This window comes from Papio anubis, chromosome 3, assembly GCF_008728515.1.
Source record: "Papio anubis isolate 15944 chromosome 3, Panubis1.0, whole genome shotgun sequence".
NCBI lineage: Eukaryota > Metazoa > Chordata > Mammalia > Primates > Cercopithecidae > Papio > Papio anubis.
The window spans coordinates 64,132,205-64,152,189 of NC_044978.1; the positions used below are offsets into that span (position 1 = coordinate 64,132,205).

The following is a 19,985-nucleotide window of genomic DNA, read 5'->3' on the forward strand; positions in this document are numbered from 1 at the left end:
TCTAAAACCGGATGTCTAAAACTCACATTCTCCTGAAAAAAGTGGTTATTCATATGAAGAGTATCCAAGGGAATTAATTTCAAGGTCACCCAGTTCAACTTTCCTTACAACTTCTGTTTCCTGTATCACTCATAACAAGTGAACTTCAGACATCTAACTGAGTATTTATCCACCAGTGGCCTCAGAAATGCCAGTCTATTTCAGAGCAACTTGAAAAACAGTGCTCATAGAGAGCTGTGCTTTGAAACAAGGTTTAATTAATGCTTTCATTTTTAGAGTTGCCCAAACACCATGACTTGGGATACTAATCTCACTGAAACTCATTTGTGCCTCCCATCATGGTCTTCAGTATCATTTTTAAAGCTTTGAGTGACAGGCTTCCATATATACTAATGTTACTGATAATCTGATTGCTCACCCTCCACAACTTAGGATCCTCCATTACTCTATTGGGCAGAATCTTCACACATCTGATCTGCATATTTCTTATTTAATAGAAATTAGGGTTAGACTTCTGTTACTTATCCTTATACTAATAATTCCAAGTCCCGGTTTCCCCCTGATCCCGATTTTCCAGGCTGATGGCATCAGGAACTTATAGTTTGGCTCCCTGGAATCAGGACTTGGTTCTTGAGCAGCCTGCACATTTAGATCAATGCTTCACTGAACACTGAGCCACCTTCTAGTGAAAGCTCCTCCTAACAGACTGACTCACCCATGTCTATCAGAAGAGAAGAAGTGGTTGGAACCATCTAAATGTTTCCAAAGCTAAAGTACTTTAAATGACTCCTGGCTCAGGAAGTAGAGCATAAGGTCACATCCAGAGGTACTCAATCGGCTTATAGGGCAAGAATTCATTCTGTTTTATGGGAATAGGGCTTAGGTGGCAACGATCTTTAGCCTTTGTCACTTATATATAAATCTCATAAAGTGAATTATATGCCATCAATAATACAGAGGCAATCAGAATTTCGAGCATTAGTAAAAGTGAACAAATATTTCATTTAATGGCAAACAAAATACTTCATACTCATATTATGAAGAAATTATTATTATTTAATTTATTTATTTATTTTGAGACGAGTTTCGTTCTTGTTGCCCAGGCTGGAGAACAGTGGCACGATCTCAGCTCACTGCAACCTCTGCCTCCTGGGTTCAAGTGATTCTCCTGCCTCAGTCCCCTGAGTAACTGGGATTACAGGCTTACACCACCATGTCCAGCTAATGTTTGTATTTTTAGTAGTGATGGGGTTTCACCATGTTGGTCAGGCTGGTCTTGAACTCCTGATCTCAGGTAATCCATCCACCTCGGCCTCCCAAAGTGCTGGGGTTACAGGCGTGAGCCACCGTGCCTGGCCTAGAAATTATTTACAAATGAACAAGGTTGTAATGGACTTACCTCCATCTATAGCTGTAATCATTAAGACAAACTGCTCTTTTGTTTCCCTATCCAGACTCTGTGTTACTCCAAGTTCTCCACTGGCTGAGAGAGTAAAAGTGTTGTCTTCATTACCACCAAACAGAACATATGAGAGTTTGCTGTTAGATCCTTGATCATCATCTCTTGCCACCACCTAGAGAATAGTACATATCATGATGTGAGTAAAACAAACAATGCATCTCATGAAATAAAATGCCTGCATTAAAAAAAACGAGGTAAAACCATGTTAAGAGATTCCAAAGATATATTTTAAGATTTTCAAGTAAAAAATAAAAATGGCACACTATAGTATGTATCATCCGAGTCTATTTGTGTAAAAATATGCATAAAGCTAATGCACAGCATTTTTGGAAGGCGTCATAAAAATTTTTAAGAACAGTTTCACCTAGGTAGTTAAATATATGAAGGAAAAGAGTAGAGCAGTATTTGTAACAAATTTTTCAAACATTTCCATCATTTTATTTTTTACTATGTACAGATATTATCCTTGTGGAACAAAATTCAAAAACACAAATACATAAATGTGTGAAACATGAGTATACACAAAAGAAAGCTAGTAAAACACAATAGTTTCATTGATGAGGAAATTAAGAGGTTGTTAGATATGATGTTTATAAACCTTTCCTTTTCAAAATTTGCTATATCTGCAATTGAGCATTTCTGGTTGAGAATGAGGAGAGAACAGGGGAAGCATAAACACTGTAGAAGAGGGAAGGTTTTCAAATATATGTCTTATAATTAAGACAACACTTGCTTTATTTAAATATACTGACCTGAAGAATTGTTCTGGGTAGCGTCCGTAAATTCTCAGGGACATTTACAGAATACGGAGATAGCTCAAATACAGGAACAAAGTCATTAATATCCAGTAGAACAATGCTGACCGTGGAGGTATCAGTTCTCGGTGTGCTGCCTCGATCTGCTGCCTGAACAGTTAAATGGTAGGTAGGGGTCTTTTCTCTATCCAAAGGTTTAGCAACAGTGATGGCACCTGTGACAGAGTCTATCCGAAATTCCTGATTGGTATTACCATTAACAATGCCATAGCGAACCTGTCCATTTGTGCCTTCATCTCCATCTGCTGCAAACACTTGTATTATATCTGTTCCAGTAAGTGTGTTTTCATTAATCTCCACTTTATACAAAGTTTGTGCAAAGATGGGGTTGTTATCATTGATGTCAAGTACCATAACTATAACCTCTGTAGATGAAGAGAGAGATGGTTGACCTTTGTCTGTAGCCACCACTGTTAGAGTATAATTAGAAACCTCTTCTCTGTCCAGTTCTCCAGTGAGCCTCACTTCACCATCAATGGTCCCAATACTGAACTTGTTTCCCAAAGGGTTCAGCAGAGTGTACTCAATATAGCTGTTTGGGCCACTATCTGGGTCAGATGCTTGAGCTTTGAAAACAACAGTATCAATAGGTGTATTTTCTGGAATGTATGTCAATTTAGGGGAAAGAAATGTTGGTGGGTTATCATTTACATCCAACAAAATAATGGAGACTTGAGCAGTGCTTGTGAATCTGGAGGCTGGAATCTGTGGCAGGTCATGCACCTGAACAACCAAGTTGTAGAAGGACTGACTTTCCCGATCCAAAGCTTTTAGGACTTTGAGTACACCATTCTTGTCAACAGTAAACTGCCCAAGACTATCACCTGAAGCAATGCTATAAGCCAATTGAGAGTTGATGCCTGAAATTAAAGGGAGAAAAAAAATATCTTAAACATATGCTGATTGCAGAACAAGCTACGGCAAAACTTTTGGCAAGTATTTTGGCATGTTTGATATACCATGCACCCAAACACACTTTAGGAAATCCTGTGAGCAAATGATCTATATACTGCTTGCTATTTGCTAGGGTGTTGACATGTTAAATTACAAAAGTAAAGAGGAGAAAAATATTCCAGAGAGCAGATATTTTTCTGTATATTTCCTTGTTTCTATCATATAATTCTTGATTGTCCAACACTAACAGTGCCACACATTATACTATTAGCCAAACATTTGTAACTTCAGTAATTTAGGGAGGCTGAACCAATTTTCAAGAAAGGGTAATAAAATTTTCTGATGTATGGCATTAGTCATGAATGCTGTAAGTGTGCTTTTATATTTCGTGTCAAAATCAGTAAATACTTATTAATTCCTATTAAGCATCTAGCTAAGTAATGACCTTTGAGATAATAGTTATCTTTCAAATTTTATTAAACATATTTAATGTTTCAAAAAAGTATTTTTAGAGAAATTGTTAGCAGTAAAATTATACATAAAGTTTTTCAAATATAAATGTTCATGATATTATTGGACTGTATTTAGATACTGTTGATTTTTCTTAGGATCATGGGTCATTTTTTAGTTTAAAAATGGTTTCTAAATCCTCATTTCAGAAAACGATTGCAGAGATTCTTATAACAGAAATGATGTGGAGCATATACATCATCTTATTGTTTTAGTAACGAAAGGTAAATAACAAATAAGCAGTGAAAACAGAAAGAAGTCAGTTTCTGCCTGAGTGGTGTTTTCTTCTCTGGCCTATAATGACATGTACATTTTTGCATCTTATCCTAATGACATTGGAAAAATTACAGGATAGTATGATAAAAACATACTGTACATGTAGATAATCTATCTTTACTAAAGATGTATATTCTGAGACTAGCAAATATCTACTGACTAACCTGAATTACTTACAATTAGCTTGTATATTTCTAATGTTAATTTCAACTATCCAGGTTTCTGAATTCTGCCTATGAGAAGTGATGTTCATTTTTGGAAAAAGTCGTCTAGAACAATTTAATCACCCTTTTACTCTTTTCTTAAAAACAATTCTTTCTCATTATTCTATGAATACTTCAGTTAACTTTTGCCTTTTTTCGAACTTCATCAAGTTCTTTAAGAAGTTAAATTTAACCTGAGTATGAGATTTTCTACTATGTAGAACTCATTGTTTTCAAACACCACAGTTACGCGTATTCTGTGACTTTACTGTCTCTAATATCCTTCGCCTAATTTGAAACATAGGAAAATATTTATGAATATAACTTTCAGGAAATGACTTTTTAATAAAAATTTCTAGGATAAACAATGAGTAAATCATTGAAAAGGTAGTTTATTTTTCCCCCTCATTATGAGTTGTGGCTTTTAATCTTAAGACTACTCATAAGTGAACAAAGAGGTTATAAAGTTCAGAATACTTAGGAGTCTGAAAATCAGGAAAAATATGAATAAATAAAGCTAATAGGTGTCAGAGGTCAATTCACCCATAGGAAAGAAACAGAATTGTAGAATCTGACTAGAACAAGGTTAACAGCCTATTTCAACCCCTGTCTTAAACTTCCACAGGCTTCACAGGATAAAAATTTCCATTATCTTCATATATATATATATATATAGAGAGAGAGAGAGAGAGAGAGATTGAGCTTTTAGGACTTTCATTACAACATAAATATACATATATACATTATATTGTGTGTGTATATATTTACTCAAACATTATAACATATATATATTCAAGTATCTATACACACATACAATTTATTTTTAATTTTGCATATATGTGTGTTTCTATTAGTGTCTACATACATAATTACTTTCAATTACTTTTTAAGAAAATTTTCTGCGTTTCCTGTGAAAAAGTTCATCATTGAATCCCTATTCTTTTGGGGACATGATTATTATTGAGAAATGCAGTTATGAAAACACCTGAATGAAAATAAATACCAACAAGCAGAGATATAGAAGTTAATTCTAGAGAAGCATATAAAATCTTTCATATCTAAGATCAAAATACATTAAAAATACTGACATTTTACATGGCCTAACATCTCCACACAAATCAACAGGAATGGGAGCAATTAAATCAAGTATCTGAACATCCTTAGTCCATCACGTATGCTTCTTCCTTGAGTAAACAGCTAAATTGCAGAGGCAAAAAGAGAACATGATCCCAAAATTTTATAGCCTTGCTGTAAACAGCAGAACAGCCTCTTTTATAAATGCAAAAAGTTTGGTAGATGAATGGGTAAGGGAAGTAATAAATTTTAAACTAATTAAAAGTATAACAAAAGACAAATTTGCTTTTATGTTCAAATACATAATGACAAATATATTAAGTAACAACATCAAAAATAAACTGAAGATAATTATTGTTGATGAAACTAAAAAAATAACAATTTTTACATAAAATATTGCCATATTATAGAAGAAGTAGCTCTCATCTCAGGAACTGAAAATTAATTGCTGCAATTACAGGTCATGGAATCTGTCTACATTTACTTTACTGTAAAGAAAATAACTTTTGGTTTCTGACATGTCTAAAAAGTGAATTTGGCCATGCACACCACATCTAGAAAATACATGCAGACATAGCAAAACTCAAACTTCTCCCTGAATATTTGAAATAAACTGAAAAATACTAAGCTTAAACCATTTTAATCTATTTTTGTGACAAATATCTGAATGATGAAACAGTAAACACATTATTTTAACATTATTATTTTTACATTGTTTTGAATTCTAAACTTTATCCATAAGTGTTTCAATTTAAATTTAGTGGGCTTTAATGGCCCAACAGATCTTTAAACTTCAAACAGCCCATTGTGAACCATTTGTGTTCAATGTTCTCCAAGTCATTTAGTTACATGATTCTTCCTGGCAGTTTTATTGCATACATATGGTTTTATGGTTTTGTCATATATACATACACATACACACTATATAGATATGTACATATCTATATACAGTATTTCAGTCTCATGAATAATTTAGTTCTAAGAAGCACAGCACATAAAATATATATTATATTAAAATATATAAATACTAAAATATATTTTAAAAGTATAGGTGTATAGTTTCATGTTATAAAATGTGTACATTTACTCACAATCTATAAATGCCATCTTCTAATTTCTATAAAGAACTAATATTTGTCAACTTTTCACACAGCTGCAACACAAAGAAGTATTTTGAATAACATCCATCTTTATAAAGCAGTTTCAACAAGGTCATCGGATCACTGGAATATATGAATCTCAGTGGCGTGTATTGTACACCAATATTATATAGCTACATTTATTCAGCAAAAATTCCAATTGTATTATTAGCAAAACATTTTTATATGACTTCCCAATATTTAAAGTATAAAGAATTTATAGGATAATAAAATAATCATCAAAGCCAGAATATTTCTGTGATGCTCCAATTTAAATAGTTTCCTCAATGTAATACCATATGCATAGTAGTCTTGATGCTAACAGAGGTATTACCTTTCTTGTGAAAACAGTAAAAGATCTGATTTATTTTTATGAAATCATCATGTAAGCTAAATTTTAAACTCTGAGAGAATCCATAGAAAGATAACAGTTTGTGAAATTTATTTTCATATAAAATGTCTTCATCTAAAAAGATGACAGTATTGCCTCATTGGAACCTTCTGATCAGAGATTGAGATTTATTTGTTAATTTGTTATTTTAAAAAATGTCTGACTAATATTGTCTGTGAAATACTTGACACTCTTTTGTGTAACTGAGCTGGAAAATTTTACAAACAAGCTTACCCTTGTACAGCCTTATCACTGTCCTTGAAATTCGGAAAGAATAGGAATTGTGTCGTATATTTTAGGTCAAGGTGCAGGAAATTACACTGATAAAATTATTCAAACTAAAACAATGAATAAATATTGCTTGAAACTTTTACTCAATGCAATTAAAGGAAAAATATCACAAAAACTGACTTAGAGTCAATGGTCAATGGATTTCTGTGCTTACACGTGCATGGAATATTCCAGCAGGTTTTTGACAAGCAAAGTTATTTTCTTTTTCTTTTTAAATTTTTGGTATCTTCCCAATTTCCCTATATTTTAAGTCATGATGGTAAATAAAACTTATTCCAGGAAACCATACAATTCTATGAAACAATGGGTTGTCTCTAATACATAACTAATAAAATCCAAAGAAACATGGTGGAAAATTCTTCACTATAGAAAAGTTGAGCACAGTCACAGGACAAACAACTTAAGAATATATAATAGGCTTTGAAAATATTCTTATCTACGGAATAGGTAAACTAACTACTAACAGAGAAGTCAATCTCCAAAATAGAGATTAACCTCAATTATATATAGATGTCTAATTGGAGCCAATTCACAGACCTGGCATGAGGTACATGAAACAGAGTGTGCAGTGTTCTTAGGCCAGGACTGGGTACATGCAAAACACTTCACAGATGTCGGTTCTTGAGATTATTATCAACATCGTTAACATTAAAGTACTGTTACTAGCAATAGTAGTAGTAATAGTATTAGTACTAGCATTACAGCTGCATCTATTTTAGATATATCTTTGTGTCCAATTTTAACTGCACTTGAACTAGAGGAGGAAACTTCAAAATGGTCTTACTCAATGAATTCTAAAGAAAATGTTTCCCATTTTACTTATTGAAACATATATAAAATACTGTGCTTTTTGCTTCTCATATCGTTCCAAGTGCCATTTATAGACACTATGAAAAGGAAATTAAGTATAGAATAGAATGTTAAAATAGAATAGTATTTTGAGACTTCACAAATCATCCAAGTCAAAAGAATAAGGAAATTCTAAATTGAGATAGATATGCCTGTCACTAGAGAACTATTTCCTCTTCAAAGTACTGTCCTTTGTTTTATATATTGACAAGACAATTTAGTTGCATCCAATGTAAGGGAAAACACAGTACTAATTTTCCAGACAATTCAGTTAAAGATTGCTAATCCATACAGTGTTTTCTCTAATGCTGTATTATATAATGTGTGTACTTACAAAACAGGTAAGTTTTTAAATTATTTTTAAATTATTAAATTATTTTTTAAAAATTATTAATTATTAAATTATTTAATTATTTTTAAAAAATTAGAAATTCTTCTAATTTTTTAATTAGAAGAAAGGCCAAAGGAGTCAGCTATTAAAATAAAGTTTGCCAATTGCTTTTGCAATAAACACAAATCAAACATATGTAAAGTAAAAATTTAATGCAAAATTTTAACTTGATCATTTAGCATAAATTAAACAGATCTGAGACTTTCTGTGTTAAAATGAAACCTGGTTAAAATATTATTAGCTGGGCTGGGTGCGGTGGCTTACGCCTGTGATTCCAGTACTTTGCGAGGCTGAGGGAGGTGGGTCACCTGAGGTCAGGAGTTCGAGATCAGCCTGACCAAACTGGAGAAACTCCGTCTCTACTAAAAACACAAACTTAGCCAGGCGTGGTGGTGCATGCCTGTAATCCTAGCTACTCAGGAGGCTGAGGCAGGAGAATCGCTTGAACCTGGAAGGTGGAGGTTGCAGTGAGCTGAGATTGCATCATTGCACTCCAGCCTGGGCAACAAGAGCGAAACTTCATCTCAAAAAAAAAAAAAAAAAAAAAAAAAAAAAATTGTTAGCTATTTGTCAGTCAAAAATATGAAACTTAGATTTTGCATTCGTAAGCATTTTTATTTAAGTCTTTGGTTTCATTTTTCAAGTTAAAATAATATATGTAAACTTAAATATTTTTATCTAACAAAAATCTTCAAAAAAAGTGGCCTTATGACTTCTACATTACTAAATTGAAACACTACCCTACATTTAGGGGGAAAAATAAGATAAAGTTTATAAAACAATAAAAGGTGTGTTTTCTGTTACAAATAATAATTTAACTGAGAAAGTACTTAATTTTTAAAATCCTCCATAGTTCAGTTATAATTCTATTCCTCAACTTTGGAACTATATTCACAAAACGCATTTTTGTGACAGCTCAACACAATAAATAAATGTAATATAAATCTGATGACAGTTTATAGATATTTTTAAAATTATATTAAATAAAATACATACCATCATCTGCATCAGTAACATTAAACACAAGAACAGTAGATCCTACAGGTAGATTCTCCATTAAAGATGTGCTGTATGAATTCAAGCTGAAAATAGGTGGATTATCATTTACATCTAGAATATTGAAATAAACTCTGATGGCAGTAAATTGTCCCCCACCATCTTCTGCTCGAACAGTGAGGATATAATATTGCTGTACTTCATAATCTAATACTCGAGTCAAATTAAAGACCCCAGTAACGGGATTCAGGAAAAAGATGCCATCTTCATCATCTTCATTCACAATATATGTAATTTCTCCATTCACACCAGAGTCATCATCCGTGGCTAAAATGGCTGCTACCAAAGAACCTATCAAAAGAATAATAGTGTAAAATCAAGGAAGCAAGAAGTATTACTAAGAGAACATATAGAAAGAGACCAAAAAATGTATTTGTACGGTAAAATATCTTAACTAGAGAACTGCTATGAAAATACAGTGACCATTACATTCTGCAGATTTATATTTTACCATTTCCCTATTTGAATAAAGTATGTGATATATCAGATATCCCGTGGACCTCAGGTTTCAGCATAAATTTCCTGAGGAATTATTAATACGTCTGACGTTACATTTCCATCTAGCAGTACCTACCCATAAATATACGGATGAATTCAATAAATATTTAAGGTAGCATATTGCTAGTGCCAGGAACTGAGGATTCCAAAAAAATATATAGACTTATGCCCTGATGCTACCACTCTAGAACTCATGTGGTCATTGCAATAACTAAGGCAAGAAATAAGTGTGATGGGATTTCCATAAAGGACACGCACAAAGGTATCTCGGGGAGTGAAGAAAAAAACTGCAGGTAGGAGGAATCCCCTAGAGATGTTTAATTCCTTTGCCAAATGGAGTTTCAAAAATGTATGGCTTATCATGAATAATCATTCCAAATGTAATTCAGAATAAAATTTTAATTTTACATAAAAATTTCCAACAATGAGAATGGAGCATATACACACACACCAGAAACATGGATATTGAGTACTCAGAATAAAAAAATCACAATATAATGTGTTCAAAGAAGCAAGATTATAATTAAAGATTCAGTTTCTCATCACACTTAATGGGCATTTGCTAATACCCAAGCCCTGTGTTAGCAAACTCAATGTACTTTCTAAATTATCCTTTACCTTAACTCTAACAGGAATTACTGTTTCCATTTACAGGATAAATAACTGAAATTAAGAGAAATGAATTAAGTTGCCTTTGATCACACAGCTAGTGAGTGTTAGAATCAATATTCACAGTTTTTCATGTATCTTTTTTGCTGTTCTTTTTATACATAGCAGCAAAATCACATTAGACATTTTTAAAGCAGGAAGAGCACCAAAACAGTGGTTGACAAAAAATTAATAATCCATGTCACAAATACTTTCAGACATATTTGGCTAACCTCATCCATCCTAAAAAATCTAGCCATTTGCTTGGAAATTTTACCAAAGATGATTAATGAAAAGATCCAAAAATCCAGCACATATATTTTTATAACTATTAGTATACAGTAAAAACTAATCACTGCCTAAGATCAGCCAAAACATAATATGCAATTTTGGTCAAAGGTGATCCTTGCAAAATACACTTAAGAGACCCATCACCTACCAGGGATTGTGTCCTCTGGAATGTCAAAAGAGTACACGGGTCTGGAAAACTTGGGTGTATGGTCATTCACATCACTGACAGTGATATTAATTCTCACGTCCGAGGACTGAAGACCATCATCAGCACGAACTAGCAATGAATATTTGGAACGGCGTTCCCTGTCCAACCTCCTGGTTGCTATCAGATCTCCGGATTCTGGGTCAATGCGAAAACTATCATCAGCTCCACTAATGATAGTGTATGTGACAAGAGCATTTGCACCCTAAAAAAAGAAACCAAGCATCTGAGCTATTGGAAGTAAAAAAGCATTGCTCCTTATATTTTCTTTTGAAAACGTATTTGACAAAGTAAGGCTTTTTGTCTTTAAGTTGATATGATATTATAAGACTTAAACAGGTAATGAGAGATAAACTCAACTAAGGTGGTAAAAGCTTTGTATGCCCCAAATTACAAACCATTGCTGAAAGAAATCAATACAGATAAAAACAAATGGAAAGACATCCCAAGTTCATGCATTGGAAGACTTAATATTGTTAAAATGTCCATGTTATCTATGTAATTTACAAATTCAATGCAAATTATATCAAAATTCTAATGGCATTTTTAATAGAAATAGGTAAAGCAATTTGAAAATTCATATGAAACCACAAAAGAACCTAAATAGCCAAAACAATCTTGAGAAAGATAAACACAGTTAGAGGTATCGTGCTTCCTGATTTTAAAATATACTACAAAGTTACAGTAATGAATAAAGTATGGCGCTGGCATAAAGACACACATATAGACAAATGGAACAGAATAGAAAGCCTACAAATATATCCATGCATGATAGTCAATTGATACTCCATAAGGGTGCCAAGGATATATAATGGGGAAAGGATAGTCACTTCAATAAATGGTGTTGGGAAAACTGGATATCCATATGCAAAAGAATGAAAATATACATTATACACAAATATCAATTCAAAATGGATTAAAGACTTAAAATTAAGGCCTGAAACTATAGAACTCCTAGAAGAAGCCTGGGCAATTATATCATGTATGTGATCCCCAAAACAAGCAACATAAGCAAAAGTAGACAAGTGAAAGTATATCAAACTAAAGTTTCTCTAAACAGTCAAGAAAATGAAAAGGCAATCTATGGGATGTGAGAAAATATTTGCAAACTGTATATCTGATAAAAGATTAATTTTCAAAATATATAAATAAGTCCTACAACACAATAGCTATAAGTTTGGTAATCCAATCAAAAAATGGCTAAGGTCTTATACAGGTTTTTCTTTATAAAGAATACCTAAAAATTGCCAATGAGTACATAAAAAAATACTCAATGCCACTAATCATCAGGGAAATGCAAATCAAAACCACAAAGAGAAATCACCTCACACCTGTTGGAACTTCTATCATAACAAATAAACAAGTGTTGGTGAAGATGTGGAGAAATTGGAACCCTTGTACACTATTGGTGGGAATGGAAAATGATGTAGCTGTTGTGGAAAACAGTATGGAGGTCCTCAAAAAAATAACAAATAGAATCACTGTATGATCCAGCAATCCTTTTTTCACAATGGTCATCATTCGGAAACAAACTAAATAGCCATTAACAAATGAATGGATTTAAAAAGGTGATATAGGTTTAGCATCCCTAATAAAAAAACTCCAAAATCCAAAAGCCCAAAATCCAAACATTTCCAAGTGCCAATATGATGTTCAAAGGAAATATCTGTTGGAACATTTCAGATTTTGACATTTCAGATTAGGGATGCTAAATCAGCATGTATAATGCAACTTCCAAAATAAAAAAAAAAAAAAGGAATTTGAGACACTTCTGGTCCCAAGTATTTCAGATAAGAAATACTCAACCTGTATATACATAAAAGGGAATATTATTCGGCTCAGAAAAGAAGGAAATCCTGCCATATGTGACTACATGGATGAGCCTTAAGGATATTACACTAGATAGTCACAGAAGGACAAATACTGCATGATATATATTTATGTATATGAAGTATCTAAAACAGTCAAACACATAGAAGCAAGGAGTAGAATGGTGGTTTCCCAAGGCAGACAGCAGGGAGAAATCACGAGTTTATAAGCCATGGATATACATCTTCACTTATGCAAGAGGAATAATGTCTAGATCTACTGTACAACATTGTGCCTATAGTTAACAATACTGTATTGTACATTTAGAAATCTTTTAAAAAGGCAGATCTCACATTAATGTTCTTATCACAATAAAATAAAAATAAAAGCATATCAAATGAATATAATATTTTGCAGTCTTTCACTATTCATGTGCCTGGCTTACTCACTGCTGAACAGTGTGTTAGAGTGGACAATTTTAATGTAGAACAAAAAAAGGAAGTCAAGTTAAAATGTTAGAGTATAGGTATATTTTTGAGAACCCCAAATGTAACACAACTTTGCCTCAATTCTACAGCCAAGGAACCCCGATATTGTTTTAATTGGAAGCAGTCTTTTAAGGATATTGATACTGCAGTATGGACTAGTGTAGGGAGAGACCTGAGAAGGCAGTGTGTGAATACAGTTTGGGCCCAAGAGATTGAGGCTTCACTTCCCCCAAGTTGGTGAAACTGTTCTGTAAAATGAAAGTCTTTGTTCTGTAAAATGAAAACAGGGGTGACTTCCTATGTACTCTCAGGTCTTTGAGCTGTGACCCTCAAAATTCTGAACTAGAGATGGCAGAGAGAAAAATAGAATATTCATAGTGTTTGCTAGATGCTAAATGCCACTTTGAGCACATCAATTCCAGGGCACTAATCAATTTAATTGTTAAAGGCAAACTAACAAGGTAAGCACTATTAGAATGCCCATTTTAAAAGAAATTAAGGGATTGGAATCCTGGCCATCTCACTCCAGAACTTACTCTGAATCATGATTAACTCAGCATAATACATGGGACAAATTAGTAAAATTTGACAGATTATTGAAAATAGAAATAATACTAATAGCTCTCTCATTTGCTCAACATTTCCATATATATTCTCACTTTTTTAACAACCCCATATGCAAAGTAAAAGCAAAAAAGAAAAAAAAAAGTCTTTTTAAATTTCAAGTTACTTTGGGAATTAAGAGAGTACTCTTACTGAGGACATTTCAAGAATAGGACCTGCTTTGATGCAGGATAAATATGAAGTTAAATTTTATTTGCAGTGTATTTAGGGATTAAAGGATAGCTTCATAGAAATGGTTAGCTGGCAATTAGAGATTTTAGAATGAGGTTTAAGAAGAATATCTGAAGGTCATTTTATGTGGGTGTCAGTTGAACTCACAAGAGTTGTTCAGAAATTAAATTAGAAGAGATAGAGATAGGAACACCCTTTTTAGGACTGAATAAGGATGGTGAAGGAATGGGAAGAAATAAGAGAAGCAAGGATCAGCAGAGGAAGAAGGAAGAGAGATATTTCTTAACTCTGTATATTACAATCAAAATACTGAGTTAAATTATACCCTGTGCTGATTGAGATAGGATGCTCTGGGGCCATACTTTTGGGGTTGAAACTGTGCTCCATTTATTAGTCATGTGGCACTGGACCACATACTTAACCTCTCCAAGCCCATGTTTCCTCATCTGTACACTGGGATGATAATATTACCTGCCAAAAAGGATTGTTTTAGAGGTTAATTTAGTTAATATATATTTTAAAAACCTAGAACCAACCTTGACAAATAGTAAGCACAGGATAAGGATAGTTGTTATTTTATTCTTATTCTAACTATTTTCTTATAAGAGAAACATGATGGCTTAAATGTATTTGATGACTTAGACTTCTGCAAATGAATAATTGGAATCAAAATATAACTAGAGTTGCTATATATCCATGGGAAACTATGGTATTGGATTTCCTATTATATGTTATTATTGACCTTGACACTGAGGTATAAGTAGTGCTGGAATTGTTGACTTCAAAAATGACTCTTTAATTTAATATACTTACCTAAAACAAATATACCATTTATTATAATTAACCTCTAAGAATGTATTTATTAAAATATTAAGACTCAGAGCTCTCAGGGAGAATATTAGGAAGAAGGTAAGTTTGGAGCGTATAGGCATGTAAAGCTGACACACTGGGGGATTATGGCATCCACAGTTTCCATACATCTTTTTTCCATCATAGCTTACATACACTTTTTCCTTCATGATCAAACATATAAGGAGATGATTTCTTTTTTCCTTTTTTTTTTTTTTTTGATCTCACTCTATCGCCCAGACTGGAGGGCAGTGGCGCGATCTTGGCTCACTGCAAGCGCCGCCTCCTTGGTTCACGCCATTCAAGGAGATGATACCTAACAGTCTAAAGCAAAAATATTCCCTCTATATTTAGTGTTAGTTTGTACTGCATTCTTCAGGCCAGTCTTAACATTTAGTAAAATGAATGCCTCAAAGCACATTTAAATTTAATAATGGACAGCTGAGTCTAAGATATTACCCACATTTACCTTGTATATTCAGGTGTACATTGAATACCTAACATATTTATTGTAATTTTCTGGTTTAACAAAAACATTCCATAAGAATGTGAGACTTCTAATCTGACCACACTCTGTACTATTTATTCTGTTTCACAAGGAATTCCATTATTTTAGTAAAGTGGGTGAGGTATGGAAGTAGCTACATTCAATTCTGACCCACGAAAATAGTAAGTACTTGGAAATTAAGGTAAAGCAAAGAAACAAAAACCTATTTAATGCTATTACAAAAATGGTTTGATATTTAGAAATTCCCTGTCTATAAAAGGGCTGTAATAAATAATAATATTCTTAAAATTGTAATAATTTTTCTGAAAAGAGGTAAACACACCAGACTGTGTTGATAAAAAAACAATCTTTTTCATATTCAAAATCAGCTGATGTGGTGAATTCATAATACTAGTGAATGTCTGAAAATGTCTGGCCAAGAGTAATGATTTAATTAGGTCTTTTGAAAAGTCTATTTACTTAATATTCAAAATATGCCATATCAGCAACAAAACAAGAAACAAATATCATGTTCCAGCTGCAGTACAGTGGAAATAATGCTGGTTAAAAATATTCTGCTCTCCTGACGAACCACAGACACAAAAGCACATGGAAGGAATTCTAAAAGTAAACAGCCATAAATTTCAAATACATATTAGAACCTTAAATAGTATTTTCAAAAACATATATGGTACTACGGAGCAAAGTTTGATTTTCCTGGCCCATTACTAGCATAATTCTGTTCGTAAAAGAACAAGAGACAAACAGAGTCGTGTGCTTCTGAAACATGTAAATCTTGATCCAACACGTTTCAAATGGTATCTAAATTAAGTTCAACATGTAAATGTTGTTTTATAAAATTGTAATTCCTTTACCCAGGCTTTATTCTACAGTGCCCTACAAGAGTTCCTATAGCATACTAACACTTATATGTTAGGTAAAGTAATTAATGAAAAGTATGTAAATAATTTTTAAAAGTCTACACAATTGGCTGATGACCTACATAATCTTGAGTCTTACTCAAACTAGATGAAGAAAGAAAACAGAGCCAGGATTTGAAAAGAGAGAAAATATTTTAAATATTTTCTCCAAATTCTGCTAAGAGGTAAGGAGCTGAGAACAAAGTAGAAAATAGAACAAAGGTTTATCTAAAAGCATCAATATTTATTATAAGCAACTAAAAGCAACAACAAAAAGAAAACGGCCCAAAATTCTAAATGACATACGCAGCCATTCTACTTAACATGGAACCAAAGGCATGTGAGTTCCTCATGTCAAGAGTTATAGTCAGTCAGTAGTTATTAAAACATTATTAAATTGTTTAAAGGAAAATGCATTTAAGAAGAAACACAGCATTGTGAGCTTTTTCTTTAAAAAAACAACAGTTGTAGTTTTACTAAAATGCCCCCCTTTCCTTTCATGTTGTAGGTGCACCTAGTTACTCCCTTCCATACTTTCTGCCTTTCTACACTCACACACAAACAAATCTAGTTACAAGAATGTGGTGATTTTTATGCCTTCAGGCACAGTCACACCTCATACATATTGTCAGCATCCCTCTCTACCCTTGAATTGCTAACAGCCTTTCCTCCATTTCTCTTGTTTATTCCAACGTTATAGCCTCACACTTTTCTGGCCCTAATTCCCCACTCTGTCTCATCTCAAAAGTACTTCTTATATATCCTAGCTATCATCACTTTACATTCTGTATTTTTCTTAACTAGGATGTCTAAGTGATAACACCTGCATGGTTACTTACATTTTTTTTTTAAACTTAAAAAGCAAAGCTAAGTAGAAATAAAATAAAAATTCACAAAAACAAGTGTTGGTCTAAATACCTACAGATATAAGGACCTTCCTAGGCTTCCTCTAGTCTCATCATAAATGTAAACATAGCTTAAAAGATGAACTTGAAGGCAATGCAAGTGTGTGCACACATAAACAAACACACACACGGAAGTCAGATGGAGAAAAATAAGAATGCTGGCAGTATTGCATTTATACTAATAACTTACTTGAAATGTTCTTAAAGAGAAAATATTGGGAGGGAAATAAAATTATAACAGTATCAAGAGAATAGTATTAAAAGGGTTGAATGTTGGAATCTCTGAAATAACAATTTCTTAAGAGAGCAGTATGATGATTAAAACAACTAAATTTCCAAATACAATTTTACCTGTTATTCCTGTAACTCCTATTGAATAATCCCACTCTAATTAAAATATTCCATGGAGTAAATAGCCATCCCATTTGAATATCTATTATAATTAACATGATTATTACTTTATTATTGTAAAGTTATTAGAATAAATCACTTCAAATAAATGAGTTTTATTTGCTCTGTTCCTGGAGAGAGTATAACCAACAAAATAGCCATTACAATTTCAATTATTTGATGTCAATTGTCTTCTGCCAATTGCATGAGTTTTTTTGTTATTGCTGCTATTTTCAAATGAGAGTTAATGAAATTTTATGAATTGAAAAATCAAAATGTATATTATCAATGATAAACTTTAAAAGAATGAAATATTTACTGAATTATGGCTAATGATATCACATATCTATGAATAATAGAAATATTAAGTCAGACAAAACTTTCAAAGCTAGCTAAATATGAAATAAGTGTGAACTTCACATTGTAAAATTGAGTAGAATGTACTAAACATAAAACATCATACCTTTTCTAATAGCAAATTGCAATTACCTAAATGTCTATGCTTTATTTTGTTCATCTGTAATAGTTGGATTTTGGAAAACTTTATAAATGACTAAGTCATTACATTTCTGTACTGGCAGTTAAAATTATTCTATTATTTATTTATTTACATTTTTAAGGTCACAGAAATACATTTATAAAGTGCTTATTTGTATGCCAAGAATCAAGTTTCTGATATTTCTGAGTTTAGATGAGAAGAAGAAAATTAAATTCTCTGTTCTGTGTTGGGCTTGGCTTAAGGGGAAAGAGGTAAGGAGATACTGGTGTCTGGAAAGTTATTCCTCTTTCCTAAACTCCAGAACATTAATTAAACTCCTTACCCAGTAAGAAGAAAATAAGCTATGGAGTTTTTTCATAAGAAAAAATATAAATCACACATTATTTGTTTCCATGCCATTTGAAACATAATTACATAGCTGAACTTAATATATAAATATAGAAAATAGTAATCTAAACTTTAAAATTCTGTAATTTTACGTCATTTGCTTTTAACAATTACAAATAAAATAAAAATCAAACCTTAGCTGCTATAAGATAGCAAAGGGGAATAATAAAGGCATAAAATAGAGATACGTCTTTAGATATTTTTATTATTAAAGAAAAAAATAATTTGGCTAGGAAACCTAAAGTACAAGCAGCAAGTAAGTGAGTTGTGGATTGCTGATCAGAGGAAAATTACCTCTTGATAGTAATCTATTTTTTAACATTTTATGTTACATTTCAAGAAGTAATGTTCTTTGGAAAGGAGCACACATGCTTAACCTTAATTATTGGGCAATAAAAGTAGTCAACATATCCTAGAAATTTGATAAATCACTGCACTACTAAGTTTCCCAAATTCAGAGACACGCTCGAGCTACCTCATCAGCATCCATGGCTGTCAGCTGCATAATCTTAGAGCCATCGCCAATGTTCTCCTCTACAGTGAGATCCAGCATGTCGGTTGGAAATACTGGTGGATTGTCATTGATATCCTGAAGTGTTATTTCTACCTACAAAGAAAAAGGAAACAATGTGTGAATGACTCCCACGTGTCTGCAAAATACCAATTAAAGTGACTGCCAGGAATTCATGCAATTAAGACTGCCGAAATGAATCAGAACCTTTGCATCTAACATCCAAACAACAGAAACTACTCCTAGGAAAAAACTGTGAAATCTTTACAGGAAAACATAAAGTCGAAATAAAAATTGTCTGTCTTGTTGATAAGTAACTGATTTTAAATAGTGGCCATGGAGTTTATTCTAGAAAAGGTCCACTGGTTAACTGCCATTTTAATCCCAGGATTTGTACATCACTATGGAACTGCCAAGGCTCAGCACTGTCTGTCATTCAACCATTAAATACGGTCTGACACACAGAGGAGGTGGTGTAAAATTTCTTGCCGAAATGTTTACATACTGGCAACTAATGTCTGGGGGAAATAAAGAAGTTCACATGTTGTTTAAGAATCACTCAGAATTTCCCCCTTTAAAGTCCATCCTCAACCTTTAGGGGAAGAAAAATACATCTTTTCTTTGTATTTCCACTCATATCAGCACTTTCTATTTGCAACTAAAGCTAAGCCATCATTTCTTTCAGGTGTCATGTGGATACAGGTTGCAAATATTAACAGCTTTGTTTAAAAGACCCTAGCCAGAATTATTTGTTTCCTCACCTAAGAAAAAATGTTTAGAAGAAAGGATCTGTGGAGTCTAAAATAATAACTTCAAACTCTGTATTTTCTCTTTTGAGTTAGGTGCTAATAGCTCAAGTTCTGGTAAGAAAAGGGGAAAGACAGCTGCTAATAAACTACAGTCTTCCCAGTTGGATAACAAAATTAAGTCATGGAGAAAAACCCACCCATCC

At 32.7% G+C, this 19,985-nt stretch overlaps 1 protein-coding gene across 5 annotated transcripts in view; it reads right to left on the minus strand.

The window, feature by feature from the left end:
- The window catches only part of FAT4 (FAT atypical cadherin 4), a 185,731-nt gene that overhangs the window by 77,619 nt on the left and 88,127 nt on the right, over positions 1-19,985 (minus strand). For all 5 annotated transcript variants that reach the window (XM_031664296.1, XM_021938782.2, XM_021938784.2 and 2 more), the window contains 5 exons: positions 18,998-19,129; positions 10,937-11,198; positions 9,292-9,642; positions 2,215-3,137; positions 1,400-1,574 (listed from right to left, as the gene is read on the minus strand). In XM_031664296.1, the coding sequence (XP_031520156.1) occupies positions 1,400-1,574; positions 2,215-3,137; positions 9,292-9,642; positions 10,937-11,198; positions 18,998-19,129 (1,843 nt within the window). The remainder of the gene's footprint in view (positions 1-1,399; positions 1,575-2,214; positions 3,138-9,291; positions 9,643-10,936; positions 11,199-18,997; positions 19,130-19,985) is intronic.